General features: G+C 42.6%; 1 protein-coding gene across 1 annotated transcript; it reads right to left on the bottom strand.

Moving 5' to 3' along the window:
- Positions 1 to 13,508: 13,508 nt before the first annotated feature.
- Positions 13,509 to 16,971, bottom strand: LOC108044698 (peroxisomal acyl-coenzyme A oxidase 3-like). Its single transcript, XM_017123794.2, has 4 exons — positions 16,656 to 16,971; positions 14,031 to 14,185; positions 13,678 to 13,968; positions 13,509 to 13,619 (listed from the first exon to the last, which is right to left on the bottom strand). The coding sequence occupies exons 1-4, from the start codon at positions 16,969 to 16,971 to the stop codon at positions 13,509 to 13,511; spliced, it is 873 nt and encodes a 290-aa protein (XP_016979283.2).
- Positions 16,972 to 21,589: the final 4,618 nt, after the last annotated feature.

The raw sequence follows: 21,589 nt of genomic DNA, 5'->3' as shown, positions 1-21,589 counted from the left end.
GTGGACAGTGAATACAAATTGTCTTGGGATGGAAATAATGTTAGCAAGGGAATTGAATTCAATTAGGAAAAGGATAACTGATATGGGAAAACCTTGTGGGATACCGTTGCCCAGTGGGAAAGGGTTGGAAAGCGATACTATTTTTTTTATTTAACGATCATCTTTCTGTTTATGATCGCAATGTGACGTTTTAAGAAAAGGGATCTGGTCGCTTGGTGATCTACATATACTACACTCATACCAATATTAGCCCTAAAAACAAGAAATTCGCCATATTTTTGTCTTCAAAGGCATCGCACCTTAAATTTTAAGGTACATTTTTCCAAAATAAAGGACGTTCCTTTCTAAAATCTAAGGCAAAGGGCCCTAAAAACAGGAAAAACTTTTCTTAATAATAGAAAAATATTTCTTAAAAGTAGGGCATCTTACCATAAATTTTAGGGTATTTTTTCTAAAAATTAGAAAAAATGTGCCTACATTCCATCATGATGTAATTTTTCATTCAGGATTTATGGACTTGTGTATATTTATGTATGTGTATACGATATGTATATGATTTAAGCACTTCGGTTTTCGTTCAGAAAAGTTACAAAGTTTGTATTAGTATTGCACTTATGAATTGCCAATATCGATTTCAACTGTAATTCCGTGGGGAAGAGAAAGAAATTGTGTACAATGTTCTAAAAAATAAAAATGAATCCCAAAACATAGAAATACTACAGCACCCGGCGAACCTTGTCTCGCCCCAATTTCACGACTTCATATAATCCCAGAGTAATAATAAAACACTGGTAATTCAAATTTCATAAAAATTTATTTGACTCGAAATCAGTGGAGAGCGATGTGATAAACAATATTTTTTTTTTTGTTATCCGGTGCAAAAATAAATAACAGGCTTCGTATAACTGCCCATGTGAAAAACATTGGTATTCCAGATTAATCCCGCAGACATCCAACGATTTGCCTTGCGATTTGTTGATTGTCATCGCAAATGCCAATCGAACTGGGAACTGAATCCTCTTGAATTGGAATGGAAGATCTGTTGGAATAATAGGAATTCGTGGGATAAAAACTTCCTCTCCTTTAAATTTGCTCTTAATAATCGTCGCATGAATCACGTTGTTCATCAGTTTTTAACGGACAACCGCGTACCGTTGCATAATCTCAGATGATTTAGATTCCGCAGCATTATAATAATTGATCCCACTTTCAGTTGCAAATTATGCGGCGGAGTTCCTGGCACATCCAGTGAGTTCAAAAATTCTGTCGGATAGTTGGTCGCTTTATCCTTGTCGGTCACGCTGTCAACGGATCTGTATAAATGCAGTTCTCCAGCGATTTGACTTTGAATAACGAAATTCAAACTATCTACGTCCTTATTCTTCGCTGCTAGTATTGCCCGTTCACTAATCCAATCGAAATTTTTATAATTTTGTGCAATGTCGGGAATATCAAAGCCCCACCAAATAGTTTCGAATCACCTCGTAAGTCCTTCATCGTTCGGTCAACTGCCTGCAAGGATCGTTTATGCGCCATTGTGCATTCATCCCAAATGATTATTTTGCATTCTCGCATCAATTTCGCTGTCGCCGAATTCTTGCTCATCGTGCACGTTGGCTGGTCAACCGTCAGAAGATTCATGGGTAGCTTCAAAGCGGAATGTGCAGTTCGACCGCCTTCCAACAATGTAGCAGCAATGCCAGATGATGCTGGCAATTTGAGATCGTTGCCAGAATCAACGAAATGACGAATGTCTTGCCTGTCCCACCAGGAGCATCGAGAAAGTATAAGCCTCCCGTTTCATCGTCAACAACCTTCATTATCGAATCGTACTCGTTCTTCTGCTCGGCATTCAAAAGCGGCACATTTGTTCGGACTCTTTTGGCCAGGTTAGTTTGATCAAAGTGGTGCTCCCGTTGAAACTCGCGATTAAAAGCATCGTGCATTGAACGATTTGGCGCTGGCATTCCCAAGGTCGCAGTAGACTGCCGCACAGGAGCATGCAAATGTTTTCAATCTGTATCAACGCTTCGTTGCGCATTTCTTCGCTAATGGTAAAATTATCAGTTGTCCTGCGAACCATGTGGTCCTTATAGTTGTCCCACAGTGCGGTCGGGTTCGACGGATGATATGTGGCTATGATTATTGCAAATAATGATTGTATTTGATTCGTTGACGCAGAAACAATGGCATCGGCGAGCGTTGAATCCCAATGAGCATCGTTTTCGAGCAAATTAAAACGTTGGCAAGCCTCCCGAAAACTGGCGCACAGCACACCATCCACAGTACGCCGGGACTCGAAAGATGTAGGGCCTCTAATGTTCACCAAAAGCAAGCGAAGATAGAAGCATTCGTCTTGGCGTGGATGAACTGTGTATATTCGTCCGAGCGCATCAGTCAAATAGTCACCAGCGAAGCCAGCAACAGCATCACCTTTCTTCCGGCGTTGAAACTTCTTCGATGCAGCGTTCCATGTATAATAGCGTGGCATCTCTGAATAGAGTAAAGTCCTTGCAAATGGATCGCTTTCCCATGTCGAAAAGAAATTTGTCAACGTTGTCGCTGGTGGCCGTTCTGCTCTTTGCGCTGCGTTCGCGTCCGTAAAGTAGACACCAAGTGAACAGATAAGTGCACGACAGTCGGGTGACGTTCATAATTCGGAAATGAAAATAGCCGCCAAATGGCCTCGTTACAACTAACGTAGCGTCTAAGTTGAAATTTCGTCACCTCATCGTTTGCATTCGGATCAGCAATGCCAAACACCGCCATGTCGCTCCCTTTGTTCACATATTTGCAGACGTATTTGATGGAGTTGCAGTACTCAACATTGCAATGCGTTGAGAACGTTTTCGACAAAAGCGGGCAATATGGAACGATCCAGCGGTTATCCACGATTACTGTTACGTTTGTTTAGTTACGTTTCACCATTACTTCGATCCATTGCCGTTGTCATCTGGAGAACGACGCCTATACAATGGATATCCATCGTGTCCACTGATTGTTTCAGCCGTCAACGGACGGGGAAATCGTTTTGTGCAGTTTCTGTTATCCATGCATACTGATTCTGGGTTGTGGACTCCGCAAGGGCCATGGATCATGCTCGTTGTCACAATGGAATGCAGCTCGGTATCAGTTTGTTTATCTGGTATTTCGGCTGAAATAATCGAATCAATTTGATCTGGTCGGATCTTGTCGAACATCCAAAGCAGAATGTGTGCATGTGGTAAGCCACGCTTCTGCCACTCAACCAAGTACTGCTTAACGATGTAATTCATAAGTACTGTGATCTTTTGCTTGAAGTAGATCTGAAGGAATTTATGTTCTTTGTTTGGTGGTGGTATCAAAGCGCCCGCTCGATGGTGAATTTGCCCTTGAATCTGAATGTTGGAATGCAAATTTGAAAAAAATGAGAGTTGGTCATTTTGATAATAAAGAGACGCCATTACCTTATAACTCGGATTGTAGCCTGGTTCATGAGCAACCTCGGCTCCAAGTGACGTAATTTGAAAGCATCCGTTATATTTTTGTGCAAGCTTTAGGAAACTGTTTGATTGGGCTGAATTTCCATATAGTAGCGAATACAATGGCTCTGGTGGATGAGAAAAAACGGGCAATTTAATTTTGCCACCTGCACAGCATAAGCCGGGGGTTTCCAATCGAAACTTCAGTGCATTGCAATGCTGACATACGACAGACAATGAACCAATAACAACGCAGCTATGATCTTTTTAGGGTGTTTCGGAATTGTATGCGAATGCAGCGCGATTCAAGTTTTCATTTGCGGCTGGTCTTCTTCTACTCACATTTTGTCGGGCTTGAGGTGGTCTTTGTGCCGATGCATTTTATTTTGCACGTACCTCTTGCGTTCGATTATTACGGACATTCTGAGAATGTATCGCATTGCGTAAATGCCATCCAAGTCTTGATCTAAAAGCAGGCATTATTTCCAATTAAAACTTTGGCAATGTTTCGTTAACTCGATTTTTTACAGTTTTATGTACAACAATGAAGGCATTATTTCCAAAGACTGCTGTTTTAACAGTTTTATGCACAACAATGAATACATCTCTTGAGCCGATAGCGACTTTTCCGGCAGGCTTTCCAAAATTTTCTTATGTATTAACCTTCTTCTGGCGATTACAAACAACTGAAAAAAAAATTTGAGCCAAATCGGCCCAGCCGTTCTCTTGTTTTGCGATGGCGTACATTTTTTGCACCATTTTTATATATAGATTTTCTATAACATAGGAAACATTTTCTAAAATATCACACCCTGACCATAAAATTTTTCTAACCCTGTCCGAGTAGCCTAGGGGTTAGAACGTCTGACGAGAAATCTAAGCACCGCAAGTTCAATTTTAGATGCCGTCGGGCCCTACTTGTGTTATAAACACACATGAGAAGTAATGTTTAGAACCCTTTATTGAAAAGTAATTAAAATATTTTTTGTCATATGAAATATCATCTTAGAAAATTTTTTTTTAATATTTCGACATTCAAAGTTGCGAATTAACGAGTTCTAAAAAACATTTCAAACTAATATTCTTCGCTAACGCCCCATCATATGGTCCTTGGTTTTGACGCGCGTTCATCGCGCGCGACTGTGACTCGATTCGATGTCTTTGAATTCACGCGCGGGAGACCTGGGTTCGAATCCCACCGACGGACGAATAAAATTATAAGTTTTTTCGGGTAGAGATACTTATCGGAGTTTCCTTGTGAGAACTGAAATAAATCATAATTGTACAAGTTAACACGCGCAAAAAGAATTTGGAAAAATTGCCAAATTGCAGACCGGATCCGACGGCCAACACGCGCAAGGGCGAAACTGCTGATCGCGCATTCCCAGGGCAGTTGCCCGAGGCTCGGTCCCAACACGCCTGCAGCGAGTGATTGTCGCTAGCTGGATACGGAATGCTGACATCGCACTTAGGCGACTGCGCTGCAGCGCAAATAAGGGCTTCATGGTGCGACCGGGACAGACCTTTAAGTTAGTTTAAAACTGAACTCCGCAGCTATAGCTGGCGATCAACATTATAATTAACAATCCATTGTATGAATTAAAATATCTTTGGCTTGAAAAGGCTTAAGTGAAATAAAGAAATACCTTGGTATCTAAATAAATAACCACAATTAAATAACTGTCGCCCAACAGGAATAATTTTCAAAAATCCACCAAAATTAAATTAAAAAAAGTGAAAAAGTGGAATCAATTGAAAATCAAGAACCCAATAAAATTAAATCAAATTCCAAAAAGTGGAACGAATATTACAAAAGTTCAAGTGTTTATGTGACGCAAATAAAACAGAACGCGCTACAAAGTTTGGCGAGAAAACAAAATATTTGCAAGTTTATAACCAAGAGAGGAACGAAAGGGAGCTGCAGGGAAACACCTCGCCCCCCTCCGTGGGAGTAACTGAGCAACAGGGAGCTGTAGGGAAACCCCTCGCCCCCTCCGCGGGAATAATTGAGCAAAAGGGAGCTGTAGGGAAACCCCTCGCCCCATCCGTGTGATCTACAGCAACAGCAGCAGAATCCAGCAACAATTATAAGAATATTTAAGAAAATGTAAGTAGGCTATTTGTCCGAATTATTATATTAAATAAAAACTCAAACATAAAACCGTTCGCTAAATCTGTGAGAAATAAAACGATTGAACTTAAATAACACTTACCGTGTCGTCTCGTATTTCAAAAAATACACCGGGAGAATTGGTTCAAATTTTTACCAAATATGAAATATTTTAAAACCAAAGTTTTTGTGTAAATTTTTTTTTGGAAGAAGCCAAAATAGATAAATTCACCGAAAGAAATAATATAAAAAATACACAAGATAATATTTTAGAACTTAAAAACATTTATGAATAGTAAATAAAACTTTATATTTCTTAAACAACGTTTTTAATGATATTTGATATTATTTCTCCCCGCTAATTTAATCAATAATATAAAAAAAACAACTCTTGATCAATTTTTATGATGACCATATATTTTTACCAATATTAACACATGTCTGATACAGACGAGGACATTTTAGAAGAGTATAGGAAGCTCTTAGAAACCAAAATAAAAAAGCATACAACGAAAGAAAATCAGGATTTTAACGAAGAGGGTAGCCACGCGTCGACCAGTGGGAACACAGGCAAGGTACTTATCCGGAAGAGTGCCTTCGATATAGAAAATCTTGAAACTAGTAGACAGCACAGACAAGCAGAAATGCAGCCAGAACAATTAGCAAATATGGAGGCCGCAATAAATCAAGCACTTCAAACACAGCAGGCGCAATTTGACGAAAAATTAGCCGCAATTATGGGGGAGCTAAATTTACTAAGAAAAACTCCGAAAATTCAAACATTCCAAGAGATTCAAATAGAACCTGAAAAACAATGTAATGAGCCCCTGGACATTATCAAGTCCGTCCCAGAATTCGACGGGAAACAAGAAAATTATGTTTCCTGGAGACAAGCTGCTATCGCAGCCTACAGGGTATTTGAGCCCTATGAAGGGAGCAGTCGCTTTTACCAAGCGGTCGCCATCCTCAGAAATAAAGTAAGGGGACCGGCAGCTGCCGTATTAGCTTCATTTAATACGGTGCTAAATTTTCATGCCATATTGGCACGTTTAGACTTTACGTATGCCGACAAAACTCCGACACACGTAATACAACAGGAATTAAGCCTGTCCAGACAGGGCGACCTGCCCCTACTCAAATATTATGACGAAGTAGAACGGAAGCTAACGCTTCTGACAAACAAAACAATAATGACGCACGACGCCGCCGCGGCGTCTGTTTTAAACACACAATTTAGGAGCGACGCTTTACACGCGTTTATATCAGGTTTAAAAAAATCATTAAAAGTAGCTGTTTTTCCAGCACAACCACCTGATTTACCGTCGGCATTAGCATTAGCTCAAGAAGCCGAATCGAGTAATGAAAGGAGTATTTTCGCGGCCACTTTCGCTCGGCATAACGACGAAAAGACTTATAGGCCAACTAACCAAAACAACCAGCGACAGGCTGGTTGGAAAAATTCACAATACCAAGAGCAAAATCAAAATTCGGGGGCGATCAAAAAAAACCCTCATTTCATAAGACCTCAAAGAGGAGGCAATAATCAAACTGGTTCGTCCCGGCAAAAATACACACACTAATGGGGGAAATAATCAGGGACAAACTAAAACAGAACCGATGGAGGTGGACGTCACCTCATCTCGATTCAGGCAACCCACGGCATGGCAAAAGGGACAGTCAGCACGAACACAACAAAAAATCAACTTCATGCCAGAAGAAGAATCTGGTGGAGAAGATTATGAGTCCGTTGCTCAGGCGTCCGCTACGGAAATACAGGATGATCTAGATGCAGATGAGTCTTGTAATTTTTTAGGGTAAAGTCCCTGCTTCCATACGTCACACGTAGGCTAGCAGGAAGAGAAATAAAATTGTTAATTGACACGGGCACCTCGAAGAATTTCATCTCTCCACTCCCGGGGCTCAAAGGCATCGTGGCAGTGGATACCCCATTCGACGTAAAATCAATCCATGGCATTACTAAGATAAATAAAAAATGCCTGATTTCGGTATTCAAGGCTAAAACTCCTTTTTTTATCCTTAGCGCTCTTAAAGACTTTGACGGTATTATCGGGCTCGATTTACTTAAACAAGTAAATGCGAAACTCGATTTTACTGGAAATGTTCTACACACCAATAACGGAACTGAGAAAATTCAGTTTACAAGAGTTGAGAATGTAAATTTCATTAAAATCAATGATGGTGACGTGCCCCCCGCAGTAAAAACTGCTTTTGATAAAATAATAATAAAAAACCATAAAGCCTTCGCCGATCCAGACGAGGCGCTACCTTTCAACATTAACACGGTAGCTACGATAAAAACGGATGGGGAGCCGGTATATTCCAGATCATACCCGCACCCCATGGGTGTAACCGAGTTCGTCAACGCAGAGGTTAAACAACTTCTAGCGGACGGCGTAATAAGGCCATCCAAATCTCCTTATAACAACCCAACCTGGGTTGTAGATAAAAAAGGAATTGACCAAAACGGGTTTAAAAAAAGCGATTGGTTATCGACTTTAGGAAGTTGAACCAAAAAACAGTGGACGATAGATACCCTATCCCTATGATTTCGACAATACTGTCAAATATGGGAGGGTCCAAATTTTTTACCACTCTTGACCTCAAGTCAGGTTTCCACCAGATAGAACTGGCAGAGAAAGACCGAGAAAAAACGGCTTTTTCGATAAATAACGGCAAATACGAATTCTGTAGACTGCCTTTCGGACTCAAGAATGCTCCAAGTATTTTCCAGAGAGCCATAGATGATGTTTTAAGAGAAGGAATATCTAAGATATGCTACGTTTATGTCGATGATGTTATAATATTCTCCAAAACCAAAGAAGACCATATTAACGATATCAATTGGGTATTACAAAAACTTCTTGAGGCCGGCATGAGAGTATCCCAAGAAAAGTCAAAGTTCTTTAAAAAGAGCGTTGAATATCTGGGATTCATAGTGTCACAAGGGGGGCTGCGGACATCACCTGAAAAAGTGAAGGCTATCAAAGAGTTCCCCCCCCAAAAACTTTGTTTGAACTTAGATCCTTTCTAGGACTAGCAAGTTACTACAGGTGCTTCATTAAAAACTTCGCGGCAATCGCCAGGCCCTTAACAAGTATCCTTAAAGGCGAAAACGGAAAGACGAGCAAATATCAGTCAAGGAAAATTAATATCGATCTTAACAAAGAACAAAGTGAAACATTCCACAGACTAAGAGAAATCCTAGCGTCAGAAGATGTTTTACTTTCCTATCCAGACTTTAAGAGACCGTTCGATTTAACAACGGATGCGTCAGGCTTTGGTCTAGGGGCGGTACTATCGCAAGACGGACGCCCGATAACAATGATATCACGAACACTACGTGATAACGAAAAAAACTTTGCCACCAACGAGCGAGAACTCCTCGCCATAGTTTGGGCACTTAAAAATCTTCGTAATTATCTGTACGGAGTAAAAGACTTACGGATCTTTACCGATCATCAGCCTCTAACTTTTGCTGTCTCAGACAAGAACCCTAACGCGAAATTAAAACGATGGAAAGAGATTATTGATGACCACGGGGCAAAGCTGATTTATAAACCGGGGAAAGAAAATTTCGTAGCAGACGCATTATCTCGTCAAAATATAAATGCATTGGAAGATACAGTAGAATCTGACGCGGCTACCATGCACAGCGAACAATCCTTGACCTACACTATAGAAACAACGGACAAACCGGTAAACTGTTTTAGGAACCAAATAATAATTGAAGAGGGGAACAGTTCATCGGTAAGCACACTCATTTTGTTTAAAACCAAGGTGAGACATATAGTAAACATTTCGGATCATGACAATTTGCTAAATGTGTTACAGGATGTAGTTAATGCCAATGCAGTGAACGCAATACATTGCTCGCTCCCAATCCTGGCAAAAATCCAGCACCGACTAGTAGAATTGTTCCCAGGAACTGTATTTAGACACACGAAATATTTCGTTCAAGACATAACGGACAAAAGCGAGCAGAAGGAAATTATATTAACAGAACACAATAGAGCCCATCGAGCGGCTCAAGAAAATGTAAAACAAATTTTAATGGACTACTTTTTCCCCAAAATGCTTAATTTAGCCACAGAAATAACCTTAAATTGCAAAACCTGTTCTATGGCAAAATACAAACGCCATCCATCCAAACAGGCTATAGCACAAACTCCAATACCAGGTTATGTGGGAGAAATTCTCCATATCGATATCTTTTCCACAGACGGAATCCTCTTTCTTACGTGTGTCGATAAATTTTCTAAATTCGCCACGGTGCAGGCCACCGCATCAAGAGCTATTGTCGACATTAAGGCCCCTATATTACACATAGTAAACTTTTTTCCAAATATAAAAACAATTTATTGCGACAATGAAAGGTCATTAAATTCCGAAACAATAAAATCAATGTTATTAAACAACTTTAATATTACTATTTCGAACGCACCACCTCTCCACAGTACCTCAAACGGCCAAGTGGAGAGATTTCATAGCACCTTGGCAGAAATAGCCCGATGCCTAAAAATAGAACACAATCTGAACGACACCACCGAGATAATCCTTTTGGCTACCAACAAATACAATAAATCAATTCATTCGGTAACTAACGAAAAACCCATAGAAATTGTCCATTCCAAGCCCTCAGAATTTGAAAGGGAAATTAGCAAGAAAATCCAACAGGCACAAGAAAAAACTCTCGACCAAATGAACAAAGATAGGACCCATAGGAACTATCAAGTCGGCGAAAAAGTTTTTCTGAAAGCAAATAAACGATTAGGAAACAAGCTTTCGCCGCTATGCTCAGAGGGAATCATTGGAGCAGACCTGGGGACCACGGTTCTCATTAAGGGGAGGGTGGTCCACAAGGACAATCTTCGATAACGATCCTTACTACGTTTTTAGTTATTCTATTCTTTTCATATTATTTCTAGGTTAAGACAATATCTTTTTATCTTGGCACTAGTGGCTGTTAGGACAGACGCGACGGTTAAACTCAACGACTACACGAACGCAGACTATATCCCGATAGAAGACAACGACATCGTAATCTGGGAGACTTACGGATACTTACAACACGCAACGAACCTGACAACTTACGAGGACTACGTGGACCAGACAGAAGCAATGACGAAAACGTTCACTGACGATCACAGGACTTCGGTAATATTAACGGACCTCCGACACATTCGCAAGTTGGTAGCTACCTTAAAAATCCACAATAGAGCCGCTAGAAGTATTAACGTAATTGGAACAGCCCTCAAAGTTATTGCAGGTACGCCTGACTTTAGCGACTGGGAGCAGATAAAAATCAATCAAGAGATTTTAATGAGAGCAAACGAGGGACAAACAGATTTAAATATCAAATTTCAAGAACTCTTAAATGAACTCGCGAACGCGATGAATGAAATTCAAAAATTCGATACAGAAAAAGAAACACACCTTTTGGAAATTATTTTGGCAAAAAATAGAATCGTTATCACAGATTTAGAAAACATTCTTATGGGCTTAACCCTGGCAAAAATAAACATTGTTAGTCCGGCTATCCTGGATAGCACTGACATTGGCGAATTTAAGGACAAACAGCCTATTAACATTAGTCTTGTAGAAATATTAGAAGTATCTAGCATAAGTGTCTTCCAAAATTCAGAAATTCTTCACTTCCTAATTAAATTTCCAACTCCTAAGTTCGTATGTAAGAAGGTAACGGTCTACCCGGTCCAGCACAACAACAAGATCCTAGACTTTGAAAACGGGAACTTAGTCGCCGAATGCCCAACACAGAACCTTAACATCGGCTACTGTAAAGCGACTGTAGGCGCCACCTTCTGCAAGGAACTACAAAACAACACTTGCGCACAGCAAATCGTTTCCGGAACCACTGCGCACTGTCTCACGCTCCCGGGTCACCTAGAACCGGTTACAATAGTGGATCATGGTACCCTCATCATCAACGACGTTAACGCAACCATTACCGATGATCAGGGCCGAGACCAGGGAATATCGGGAACTTACCTGGTGACGTACTCCGACAGGGTAGCCGTCAATGGAACCTGGTTCATAAACCAACTGGGAAGCTCGAAGAAGAAACCTGCAGTATCAGCTATGACCGTAGTAAACATCACTGGTCATCATAACCGGCTAAGTCTTCCATTTCTTCATGAGCTTAGCCTGAGGAACCTCCACCACATTGGAACCCTTAATGAGCGGTATTCGATGAGATCCTTCCTCAACAATTCTCTCATCATACTAGTCGCCATCCTGTTATGCTGCACTATCTGGGTCGGCAAACATTATCTGAAGAACAAACGTCTTGCCAGATCAAGGGCTGCCGATGACATAGAACAGACGGGTCACCGGGACGGCGACCATTTAAAGGAAGGAGAAGTTAACACGCGCAAAAAGAATTTGGAAAAATTGCCAAATTGCAGACCGGATCCGACGGCCAACACGCGCAATGGCGAAACTGCTGATCGCGCATTCCCAGGGCAGTTGCCCGAGGCTCGGTCCCAACACGCCTGCAGCGAGTGATTGTCGCTAGCTGGATACGGAATGCTGACATCGCACTTAGGCGACTGCGCTGCAGCGCAAATAAGGGCTTCATGGTGCGACCGGGACAGACCTTTAAGTTAGTTTAAAACTGAACTCCGCAGCTATAGCTGGCGATCAACATTATAATTAACAATCCATTGTATGAATTAAAATATCTTTGGCTTGAAAAGGCTTAAGTGAAATAAAGAAATACCTTGGTATCTAAATAAATAACCACAATTAAATAACTTACATAATTTCTCTCTCTCTTCTAAATTAAAAAGAAAATCCTCTAAGTTTTATGGTAAGATAACCAATTTTAAGAAATATTTTTCTATTTTTTAGTTTTTAAAAAGGAACGCCCTTAATTTTAAAACGGCTACGAACGGCTCATTTATTTTTATTTTCGATAAAATTAAATGTTGTACTTTGATATGCTTATAAAATAATTAATTGACATTAACCGTATCGTGTAAAAAAATTCATGAAAATAGGCCTTTTTTTGCCCGAATTAACCATAAAGGTGTTTTTTTTACAATTTTAGTATAATAATCAGAACATAACGGTTTGGGTAGCTGTTTTTTTGAGTGAAGCTGTGTCTGCAGCAGATCAAGAAGAGCGAAGCATAACAGTCAGCATAACATTCTTGCAGAAGTTTTTTTTTTTGTAATATTCTTATATTCTATTTCACAAGATTTTGACTTTGTTCTCAAGAATTTAGGAAACATGTGCGGGCGATAGTCAGTAAACGTAAGTAAAAGCCGTTGCTTGCAGCTTCTGTGTAGATCAACTTTTAGTATTGAACATGGTTTAAATCGAATTGTAGGTGAATAAAATTGTACGAAAAAGGAGTGGCTTTTGATCGGGCTAGACAACCATCAATCTGCCCCTACATCGATAAAAGTCCCCGACCTCGGTATAGCTAGAACAACAATCACACGCCGCATTCCATGAAGGGCAGTTGGCCAAACGACAAAAATAGCTATTTAATAGTGATTTGCATTTTAAATTTCTAACTGTTACGTTTTCTAATAGCTATTAATGCTACTAAAATTGAAAAAATGGTTATTTACGACTCTGGTAATTATAAATATATGTCAGAATTTAATGTTTTCCGCTTGCGCCATATCGAAAGAGTTGTCCTTAGTACTTAAAATAAGATAACACGCTCACGCCATATCTTCCTCTTGTTCTGTAACATTTTCAGAAAGCAATTATGTCACGTTACTGTATTATTTTTAATGGGTTTATACGTTGTGTTTAACATGATTAGGGGTTTGTATCAAAATCTCCTGGTTAATACATACACTCGTACATCAAACGAAAATAAACTTCAAAAGCTTAATATAAATATTGCACAAGTGCGAATGTAAGTGCGGCCAGTTTCTATAAAACTACAATTTGGCGCGCTTAAGGTAGTCCTTAAAATTAACATCTCGCCACCAATGGAGGCGCTCGTATACACCTGGAGTGGAAACAATCGTGCGTTGAAGATGCTGGTAGACCTGCAGAAAATTTAGATTTGTTGGCAAGAGAAGGTATTTGTTACAAGAGACCACTTACATTTCCATCGCTCATTCCCAGGGGTGAGTTTAGAATAAAGTCAGAGGGGGCAATGGCATCCACCAGAGCAATGGCTTCATCCTTCAGAAGGGGAAGTAAACCCAAGATGCCCTGCTCGTACAGGTCTAGTTGTTGCGAGTTTTCGCGAAAATAGCCACCGCGGTAAAAAACAGCAGAGTACTTAATGACCAAATGTGCGCCATAGAAGGAGAGTACCTGCTGCAGCACCTGCTTCTCAGCAGAGTCGGGCAGGCTGCGCACAAACTTATAAAACACGTAGTAGATGGTACGCTAAAAAATTCCCATCTCGCTTAATATTATTCTCAAATCTAGAAAAGGGTTAGGCTTCTCACCTCGCCGTATATTATAGAAAGCTTTTGAGCAGCAAAGACCTGGATATTGTTACGCGTTTCAAACGCATCCTTCCCATTACGCTGCTGTTGCTCGACCCGTTTGACCGTTGTTTCCAACTGCCAGGCGGTAAGCCAGTTAAGCGCTTTTAAAAGATCTACAAATAAGATAAAAATTTTAGGAATTAACATGGCGGTGTCTCGTGGCAGGAAATAAACTTCAAATACAATTTGAGAAAATAAGAAATAACTTAAATGTACGAAATTTATGTGATACATAATATTTTTATCATTATAATAGAAAATGCTAACTTATAAATATTTTAAAAACAACTCCCTATTCTTTGAGCTATGAGTTACAGTCAAATCACTGGATGGATATGGCTCTGAGACATTATACTATTATTTTGGTTTAAAAACAGCGAAATATTCCCATAATTAAAGATTTTTTTAACACAAAAAGCGGAAAAAAACATAAATTTGCAAAGTTTTATGATGTGTGCAAAGTTTTTACACTGCTCAAAAAAACTACACAGAACCAATAGGGTAATATGGCAGATATAGGATAGTCATTAATAAAACCCAAAGAATAAATCCGAATAGAACACAGAGCACATAATGGACACTGTGGCAATATGTAATGAAAGTGCAGCTGCCTAAATACCTAGCACGTGCTATCAACGTTTTGGTTCGGTCGTTAGTTTTCGGCAACGCCACGCCGTTTTGTCGATAGAATATGTTGGATATTATTGCAATTCCTGTATTATTTTGAAGACTTTGAACTGAACCTGTTAACACTTCAAGAATAAAAAACGTCAGAAGTCACAAACATATAAAATATTGATAAAATACTTTCAAAACAAAAACAATTAACTAATAACAACATTAGCGTAGTAAAATATTGCACACAAGCAACTAAAATATTTAATTCACTGAATACAAGCAAAAGAACAATGCATCGAAATGCACCTAATGCTGCTCTTATTCCTGAGTTTTTGATTGGTAGGTAGTTAATTAGGCGTGAGCAGTTTTAGTAATGTATCAATAAGGGAAGAGGTGTTAGTGTTGTATTTTTGGGAAGAGAGGTATTTGATGATGTTTTGGGGTTTGCATTGGCTTTCTTTTAGTTTGTTTATGTGGGGCGATCACTTGTATCTATTGTTGTGATGATGAGGCCTAGGATTTTTGTGGTGTTAGTTTCTGGGATATTGACGGAGCCAGTATATATATTTTGTCTGCAGTTGCGTTTGCGACATACGTGTAGTTGTTGACATTTTTTGACTGAGAGGGAGGATCCTGAGTTAGTACATCTTTCGTTAATTTGTTGGAAGACGGATGTCAGATTTGTGGTTTTTTATTTTCTGTATTGTGTTTGATATTTCTGTGAAAATCGGCGTGGACAGTGAATACAAATTGTCTTGGGATGGAAATAATGTTAGCAAGGGAATTGAATTCAATTAGGAAAAGGATAACTGATATGGGGAAACCTTGTGGGATACCGTTGTCCAGTGGGAAAGGTGCTGGAAAGCGATACTATTTATACCCATTACTCGTAGAGTAAAAGGGTATATTGTATTCGTGCAAAAGTATGTAACAGCTAGAAGGAAGCGTTTCCGACCCTATAAAGTATATATATTCTTGATCAGGGTCACTAGCCGAGTCGATATAGCCATGTCCGTCTGTCCGTCTGTCCGTCTGTCTGTCTGTCTGTCCGTATGAACGATGAGATCTCGGAAACTATAAAAGCTAGAAGATTGGCATTTCGCATGCAGATTCTAGAAGTTCCTACGCGGCGCAAGTTTGTTTCAAAAAGGTGCCACGCCCCCTTTAACGCCCACAATCGCTTATATACGATTTTAAAAATTTAAATATTTAGGAAAAGTAAAAATGCAGTTTTATTGTGTTTATCAGTACCTATCGAAATGTAGAAATTTTTCAAATCGGACCATTCGTTAAAAAGTTATGCGTGATCAAAGTTTCTATCTCCATCTCCCTCGCACTCCCTTTACTTGAGTAACGGGTATCTGATAGTCGGGGCACCCGACTCTCTCTTGTTTTTTTATTTAACGATCATCTTTCTGTTTATGATCGCAAAAAACAAGAAATTCGCCATATTTTTGTCTTCAAAGGCATCGCACCTTGAATTTGAAGGTACATTTTTCCAAAATAAAGGGCGTTCCTTTCTAAAATCTAAGGCAAAGGGCCCTAAAAACAGTAAAAACTTTTCTTAATAATAGAAAAATATTTCTTAAAAGTAGGGCATCTAACCATAAATTTTAGGGTATTTTTTCTAAAAATTAGAAAAAATGTGCCTACATTCCATCATGATGTAATTTTTCATTCAGGATTTATGGACTTGTGTATATTTATGTATGTGTATACCATATGTATATGATTTAAGCACTTCGGTTTTCGTTCAGAAAAGTTACAAAGTTTGTATTAGTATTGCACTTATGAATTGCCAATATCGATTTCAACTGTAATTCCGTGGGGAAGAGAAAGAAATTGTGAACAATGTTCTAAAAAATAAAAATGAATCCCAAAACATAGAAAGACTAGAGCAACAGCCAACGCGATTTGAGATCGTTGCCAGAATCAACGAAATGACGAATGTCTTGCCTGTCCCACCAGGAGCATCGAGAAAGTATAAGCCTCCCGTTTCATCGTCAACAACCTGCATTATCGAATCGTACACGTTCTTCTGCTCGGCATTCAAAAGAGGCACAATTGTTCGGACTCTTTTGGCCAGGTTAGTTTGATCAAAGTGGTGCTCCCGTTGAAACTCGCGATTGAAAGCATCGTGCATTGAACGATTTGGCGCTGGCATTCCCAATGTCGCTAGTAGACTGCCGCACATGAGCATGCAAATGTTTTCAATCTGTATCAACGCTTCGTTGCGCATTTCTTCGCTAATGGTAAAATTATCAGTTGTCCTGCGAACCATGTGGTCCTTATAGTTGTCCCACAGTGCGGTCGGGTTCGACGGATGATATGTGGCTATGATTATTGCAAATAATGATTCGTTGACGCAGAAACAATGGCATCGGCGAGCGTTGAATCCCAATGAGCATCGTTTTCGAGCAAATTAAAACGTTGGCAAGCCTCCCGAAAACTGGCGCACAGCACACCATCCACAGTACGCCGGGACTCGAAAGATGTAGGGCCTCTAATGTTCACCAAAAGCAAGCGAAGATAGAAGCATTCGTCTTGGCGTGGATGAACTGTGTATATTCGTCCGAGCGCATCAGTCGAATAGTCACCAGCGAAGCCAGCAACAGCATCACCTTTCTTCCGGCGTTGAAACTTCTTCGATGCAGCGTTCCATGTATAATAGCGTGGCATCTCTGAATAGAGTAAAGTCCTTGCAAATGGATCGCTTTCCCATGTCGAAAAGAAATTTGTCAACGTTGTCGCTGGTGGCCGTTGTGCTCTTTGCGCTGCGTTCGCGTCCGTAAAGTAGACACGCTGGCCGTTCACCAAGTGAACAGATAAGTGCACGACAGTCGCGTGACGTTCATGAATCGGAAATGAAAATAGCCGCCAAATGGCCTCGTTACAACTAACGTAGCGTCTAAGCTAAAATTTCCTCACCTCATCGTTTGCATTCGGATCAGCAATGCCAAACACCGCCATGTCGCTCCCTTTGTTCACATATTTGCAGACGTATTTGATGGATTTGATGGAGTTGCAGTACTCAACATTGCAATGCGTTGAGAACGTTTTCGACAAAAGCGGGCAATATGGAACGATCCAGCGGTTATCCACGATTACTGTTACGTTTGTTTAGTTACGTTTCACCATTACTTCGATCCATTGCCGTTGTCATCTGGAGAACGACGCCTATACAATGGATATCCATCGTGTCGTTTTGTGCAGTTTCTGTTATCCATGCATACTGATTCTGGGTTGTGGACTCCGCAAGGGCCATGGATCATTCTCGTTGTCACAATGGAATGCAGCTCGGTATCAGTTTGTTTATCTGGTATTTCGGCTGAAATAATCGAATCAATTTGATCTGGTCGGATCTTGTCGAACATCCAAAGCAGAATGTGCGCATGTGGTAAGCCACGCTTCTGCCACTCAACCAAGTACATCCAATAACAAACTGCGCCAAAAACCTTCTGCTTAACGATGTAATTCATAAGTACTGTGATCTTTTGCTTGAAGTAGATCTGAAGGAATTTATGATCTTTGTTTGGTGGTGGTAACAAAGCGCCCGCTCGATGTTGAATTTGCCCTTGAATCTGAATGTTGGAATGCAAATTTGAAAAAAATGAGAGTTGGTCATTCTGATAATAAAGATGTGAGGCACCGTAAAAAGCTGCCCCACATCCAGCGGGTAAAATGTACATAATTCCCACAAATATTGGTAGATAATAAGATAATAACGATAAGATAGTAATTTAAGATGTACATATTGGTAGACAATAAGAAAAAGAACTAGTACTAAGATAGGATAGGCCACTGAGGCAGGCAAGAAGCCAAAAAGATAACCAAAGATAACCAAGAAAAATAAAACGAAAACACGGACAATAAGAACAGCGAACATACACCGAGTTGGATTTATTTCTTCCCGGACCCTCAGAGCCCTGATCCGCGTGTGCTAAAACAGTGGCCTAAACCGAGCTGGTTGCGTTTTCGAGAAGATTCCTCTGCGCAACTGGACCTTGGTGGCAGCCACGTGCACAGACGTGAAGGCGTGCAAGTACGGGTTTTCTCTCCGCTTGCATAGCTTTCCGTCTCGGTTTCGACCGACGCACACCCATCCCGAAGAGTGGGAGCCTGTCCCAGAACTGGGAACGCTGACTTCTGTCCATGTTTAGAGACGATTCCTCTGCGTGGGCGTGAAACAGCGCCCCAGGCGGCGGGAGTTGACACAGTGGTACGGGCCAATCCCCCCACTGTGCCTCCTCCGGCACGCACGTGACGGCTTTCACTCGTTCGCGTCTGGCCCAAATCCGAGTCCCAAATGCCTGATCTGACCCAAGGCTCACCGCGCGCATCGGCGACTGCGTCCAGATTGCCCGCTTCAACTCGTCCCCGCTTATTTACAAATTCTATTGTAAAGGATCCTGGGGAGACTGAGCTCCATCCCAGCCGTAGAAACATCCTTACAGTCTGGCGCCCGAGCAGGGACGAGCGGAAGACGAGCCGGAGTCCACCAAATTTATGGCATAAAGACCCATAAGTCGCCGCTGGCCGTCGCCGAGCCGCCCGGCCACCCAGAGCGCCCGGCATCGCCACAAAACCACCCCGGCACGCGTGCCGATCACGCCAGCATATATAAATCCTGGCCAGACATCGCTTAGGCCACCAAGGGGGCACCGCGCACACCAGCAGCGACGCTAGGAGCCGCAAACAAGGTCGTCGCACACGTCCGACGCACGCCAGCTCAGTAAAACAGACAGGGTCGTTACACGCGCCAAGCACAAGAAAAACCAGGGTCGCAAAAACCCCGCAAACACGCACGACAATAGGAAAACAATTTTGATACGCACACGACTGCCGCCATAGTTTTGGTTGGGGCTCTCTCTCCTCTATTTGCAACGGGGGACTTTTATCGTTCCGTTTAAACGTGGCCGTCACCAACGACACCACCGATCCTCGCCAAACCTCGGTTCGGCCGCACAGCACCGTCGCCAACCCTTGTCCCGGCCATCGAAGCCGCTGATCCCCACCGGATTTCGGCCAGGACACTCAACGTCGCTCCAGCGTGGTCGTGGACCACCACCGACGCAGTGCAGCTTTGCTAGGCCTCGTTACGACCGCTTCGTGCCACCGCACACATGGTTGTTGGCCATCAACACCGTTCAACATCGCCACTAAGTCTCGTTTCGGCCACTCTACGTCGCCGCCAACGTGGACGTTGGACACCGACGCCAAGGATAAAAGAACTAGACATCAAAGACCACCCGGAAACCCACGCCGGACGACAACCTGGAGGAATTAGTCGTAGCAACCGGATGTGAGGAAAAGCCGGCCACCATGGGCGTTCGCTGGATCTCATATCGCCGAAAAGAGGAACTGGAGGGACTCCTCAAGGATTTCGGATTAGAAACGGCAGGAACGGTAGCCGAGCTGCGAACACGACTAGCCGACTTTATCGGGAAGACAGAGCATGGCCAGACTACGCTGTCTCGACTCGCACAGCTAGAAGCCCTCTATCCCGAGGCACCATCCGCGAAGGAAGTGCAATCACGGTCCACATCCCCAATGCCGGAAGCAGGGGGCATGAAGCTGATCGTACCCGGGCGGTCATCCTCACCAGGACGCATGACCACCAGCGCGGAAGACCAGAACGCAACCACGGCCTCCACTGACCGAGCACCGCGCGATGCCATATCCGCAGCAGTACTGACCGAAAAGCTACGGAGCTGGGGAATCCTCTTCGACGGACAAACGGACCCGGTCCATTTCGTGGAACGAGTCGAGGAAGGAGCAGCCGCCTACAACGTCCGGATGAGCGACGTACCCAGAGCCATCTCCGGATTACTATCTGGAAGAGCGGAAGGCTGGTACCGAGCCTATCGCATGCACTCCGTGCCATGGCTCCTATTTAAGACCGAGTTCTTGGAGTTCTTCCTGCCTCCGAGGTACTTTCAAAGGTTGGAGGACACGATCCGCACCCGGTATCAACAGCCGCAGGAGCCATTCAAGAACTTTCTTGTGGACCTGAGACTCATGATGCAACGCGCGAAGTACACTCTGGCTGACGAGCTCGAAAGGATATATGAGAACTTGTTGCCAGAATATCAGCTCTTTATCCGTCGCCACGAGTTCTCCACCCTCGAAACGCTGACACAGCTCGCCACCGCATACGAGATCGCACGGGATCGGGACTCGATCCGGCACGCCGCCCTCGCCCCCTTCGCCACCATTGGGTCGGACCAAGCACATAGGTCACCATCATACCATAGGACTACGACTGTAAGAGAACCCAAAGCAGTCCCCCTGCCCATCGGGGTTACGAATCACATGATCTCCGACGAGGACAGCCGGCCGGTGGACATTCAGCGTGCCTGCCGGCGCTGCGCAGAGGTAGGCCACTTCGCCAAAGAGTGCACTCGGCCGCCCCGCCTATTCTGTTGGGATTGCGGACGCAGAGGCGTGCGGACAGTAAACTGTTGTCGGCAGTCGGGAAACGGACATCACCCCCGCTCGAATTGGGAGCGACCGGGGACAGCCAGCACACTTCCCAACCCGTAAAGCCACCACTTCGACTGGAGGACGGGCGGATAGTAGCGACGATTAGCATCAACGGACGACCATTTCTGGCCACGCTGGACACTGGAGCGGCGCGCAGCTTCGTAAGCGAGCGAGTGGCCCAAACTCTGGCCACCACCACCAACAGGAGGGCAGTGCGAACACGGATCTCCTTGGCTGACGGCTCCTCTCAAGAAGTCACCAAAGCCGTGTGGGCACGCGTCAAACTGGACCAGCAAGAAGCCGAGCTACCCCTCCTGGTGTTACCCACGATCCTGGACGACGTTATCCTAGGGATCGATTTCTTGTGCGTCATCCAGGCGTCCCTGATCTGTGGTCGCACTTGCTTGCGACTCTTT

Source organism: Drosophila rhopaloa, unplaced genomic scaffold (assembly GCF_018152115.1).
Source record: "Drosophila rhopaloa isolate 14029-0021.01 unplaced genomic scaffold, ASM1815211v1 contig_218, whole genome shotgun sequence".
NCBI lineage: Eukaryota > Metazoa > Arthropoda > Insecta > Diptera > Drosophilidae > Drosophila > Drosophila rhopaloa.
The sequence above is the reverse complement of the archived record's forward strand: the minus strand, read 5'-3'. Positions and strand labels throughout refer to the sequence as shown.

Bases quoted from the DNA above. Each gene is read 5' to 3' on its own strand.
- LOC108044698 (XM_017123794.2), bottom strand. From the start codon at position 16,971: ATGGTTCGCAGGACAACTGATAATTTTACCATTAGCGAAGAAATGCGC. The intron at 13,969-14,030 runs GTGAGAAGCCTA...GGAATTTTTTAG, and splicing joins TTTCTATAATATACGGCGAG to CGTACCATCTACTACGTGTT. The intron at 13,620-13,677 runs GTAAGTGGTCTC...AATTTTCTGCAG, and splicing joins TGGGAATGAGCGATGGAAAT to GTCTACCAGCATCTTCAACG.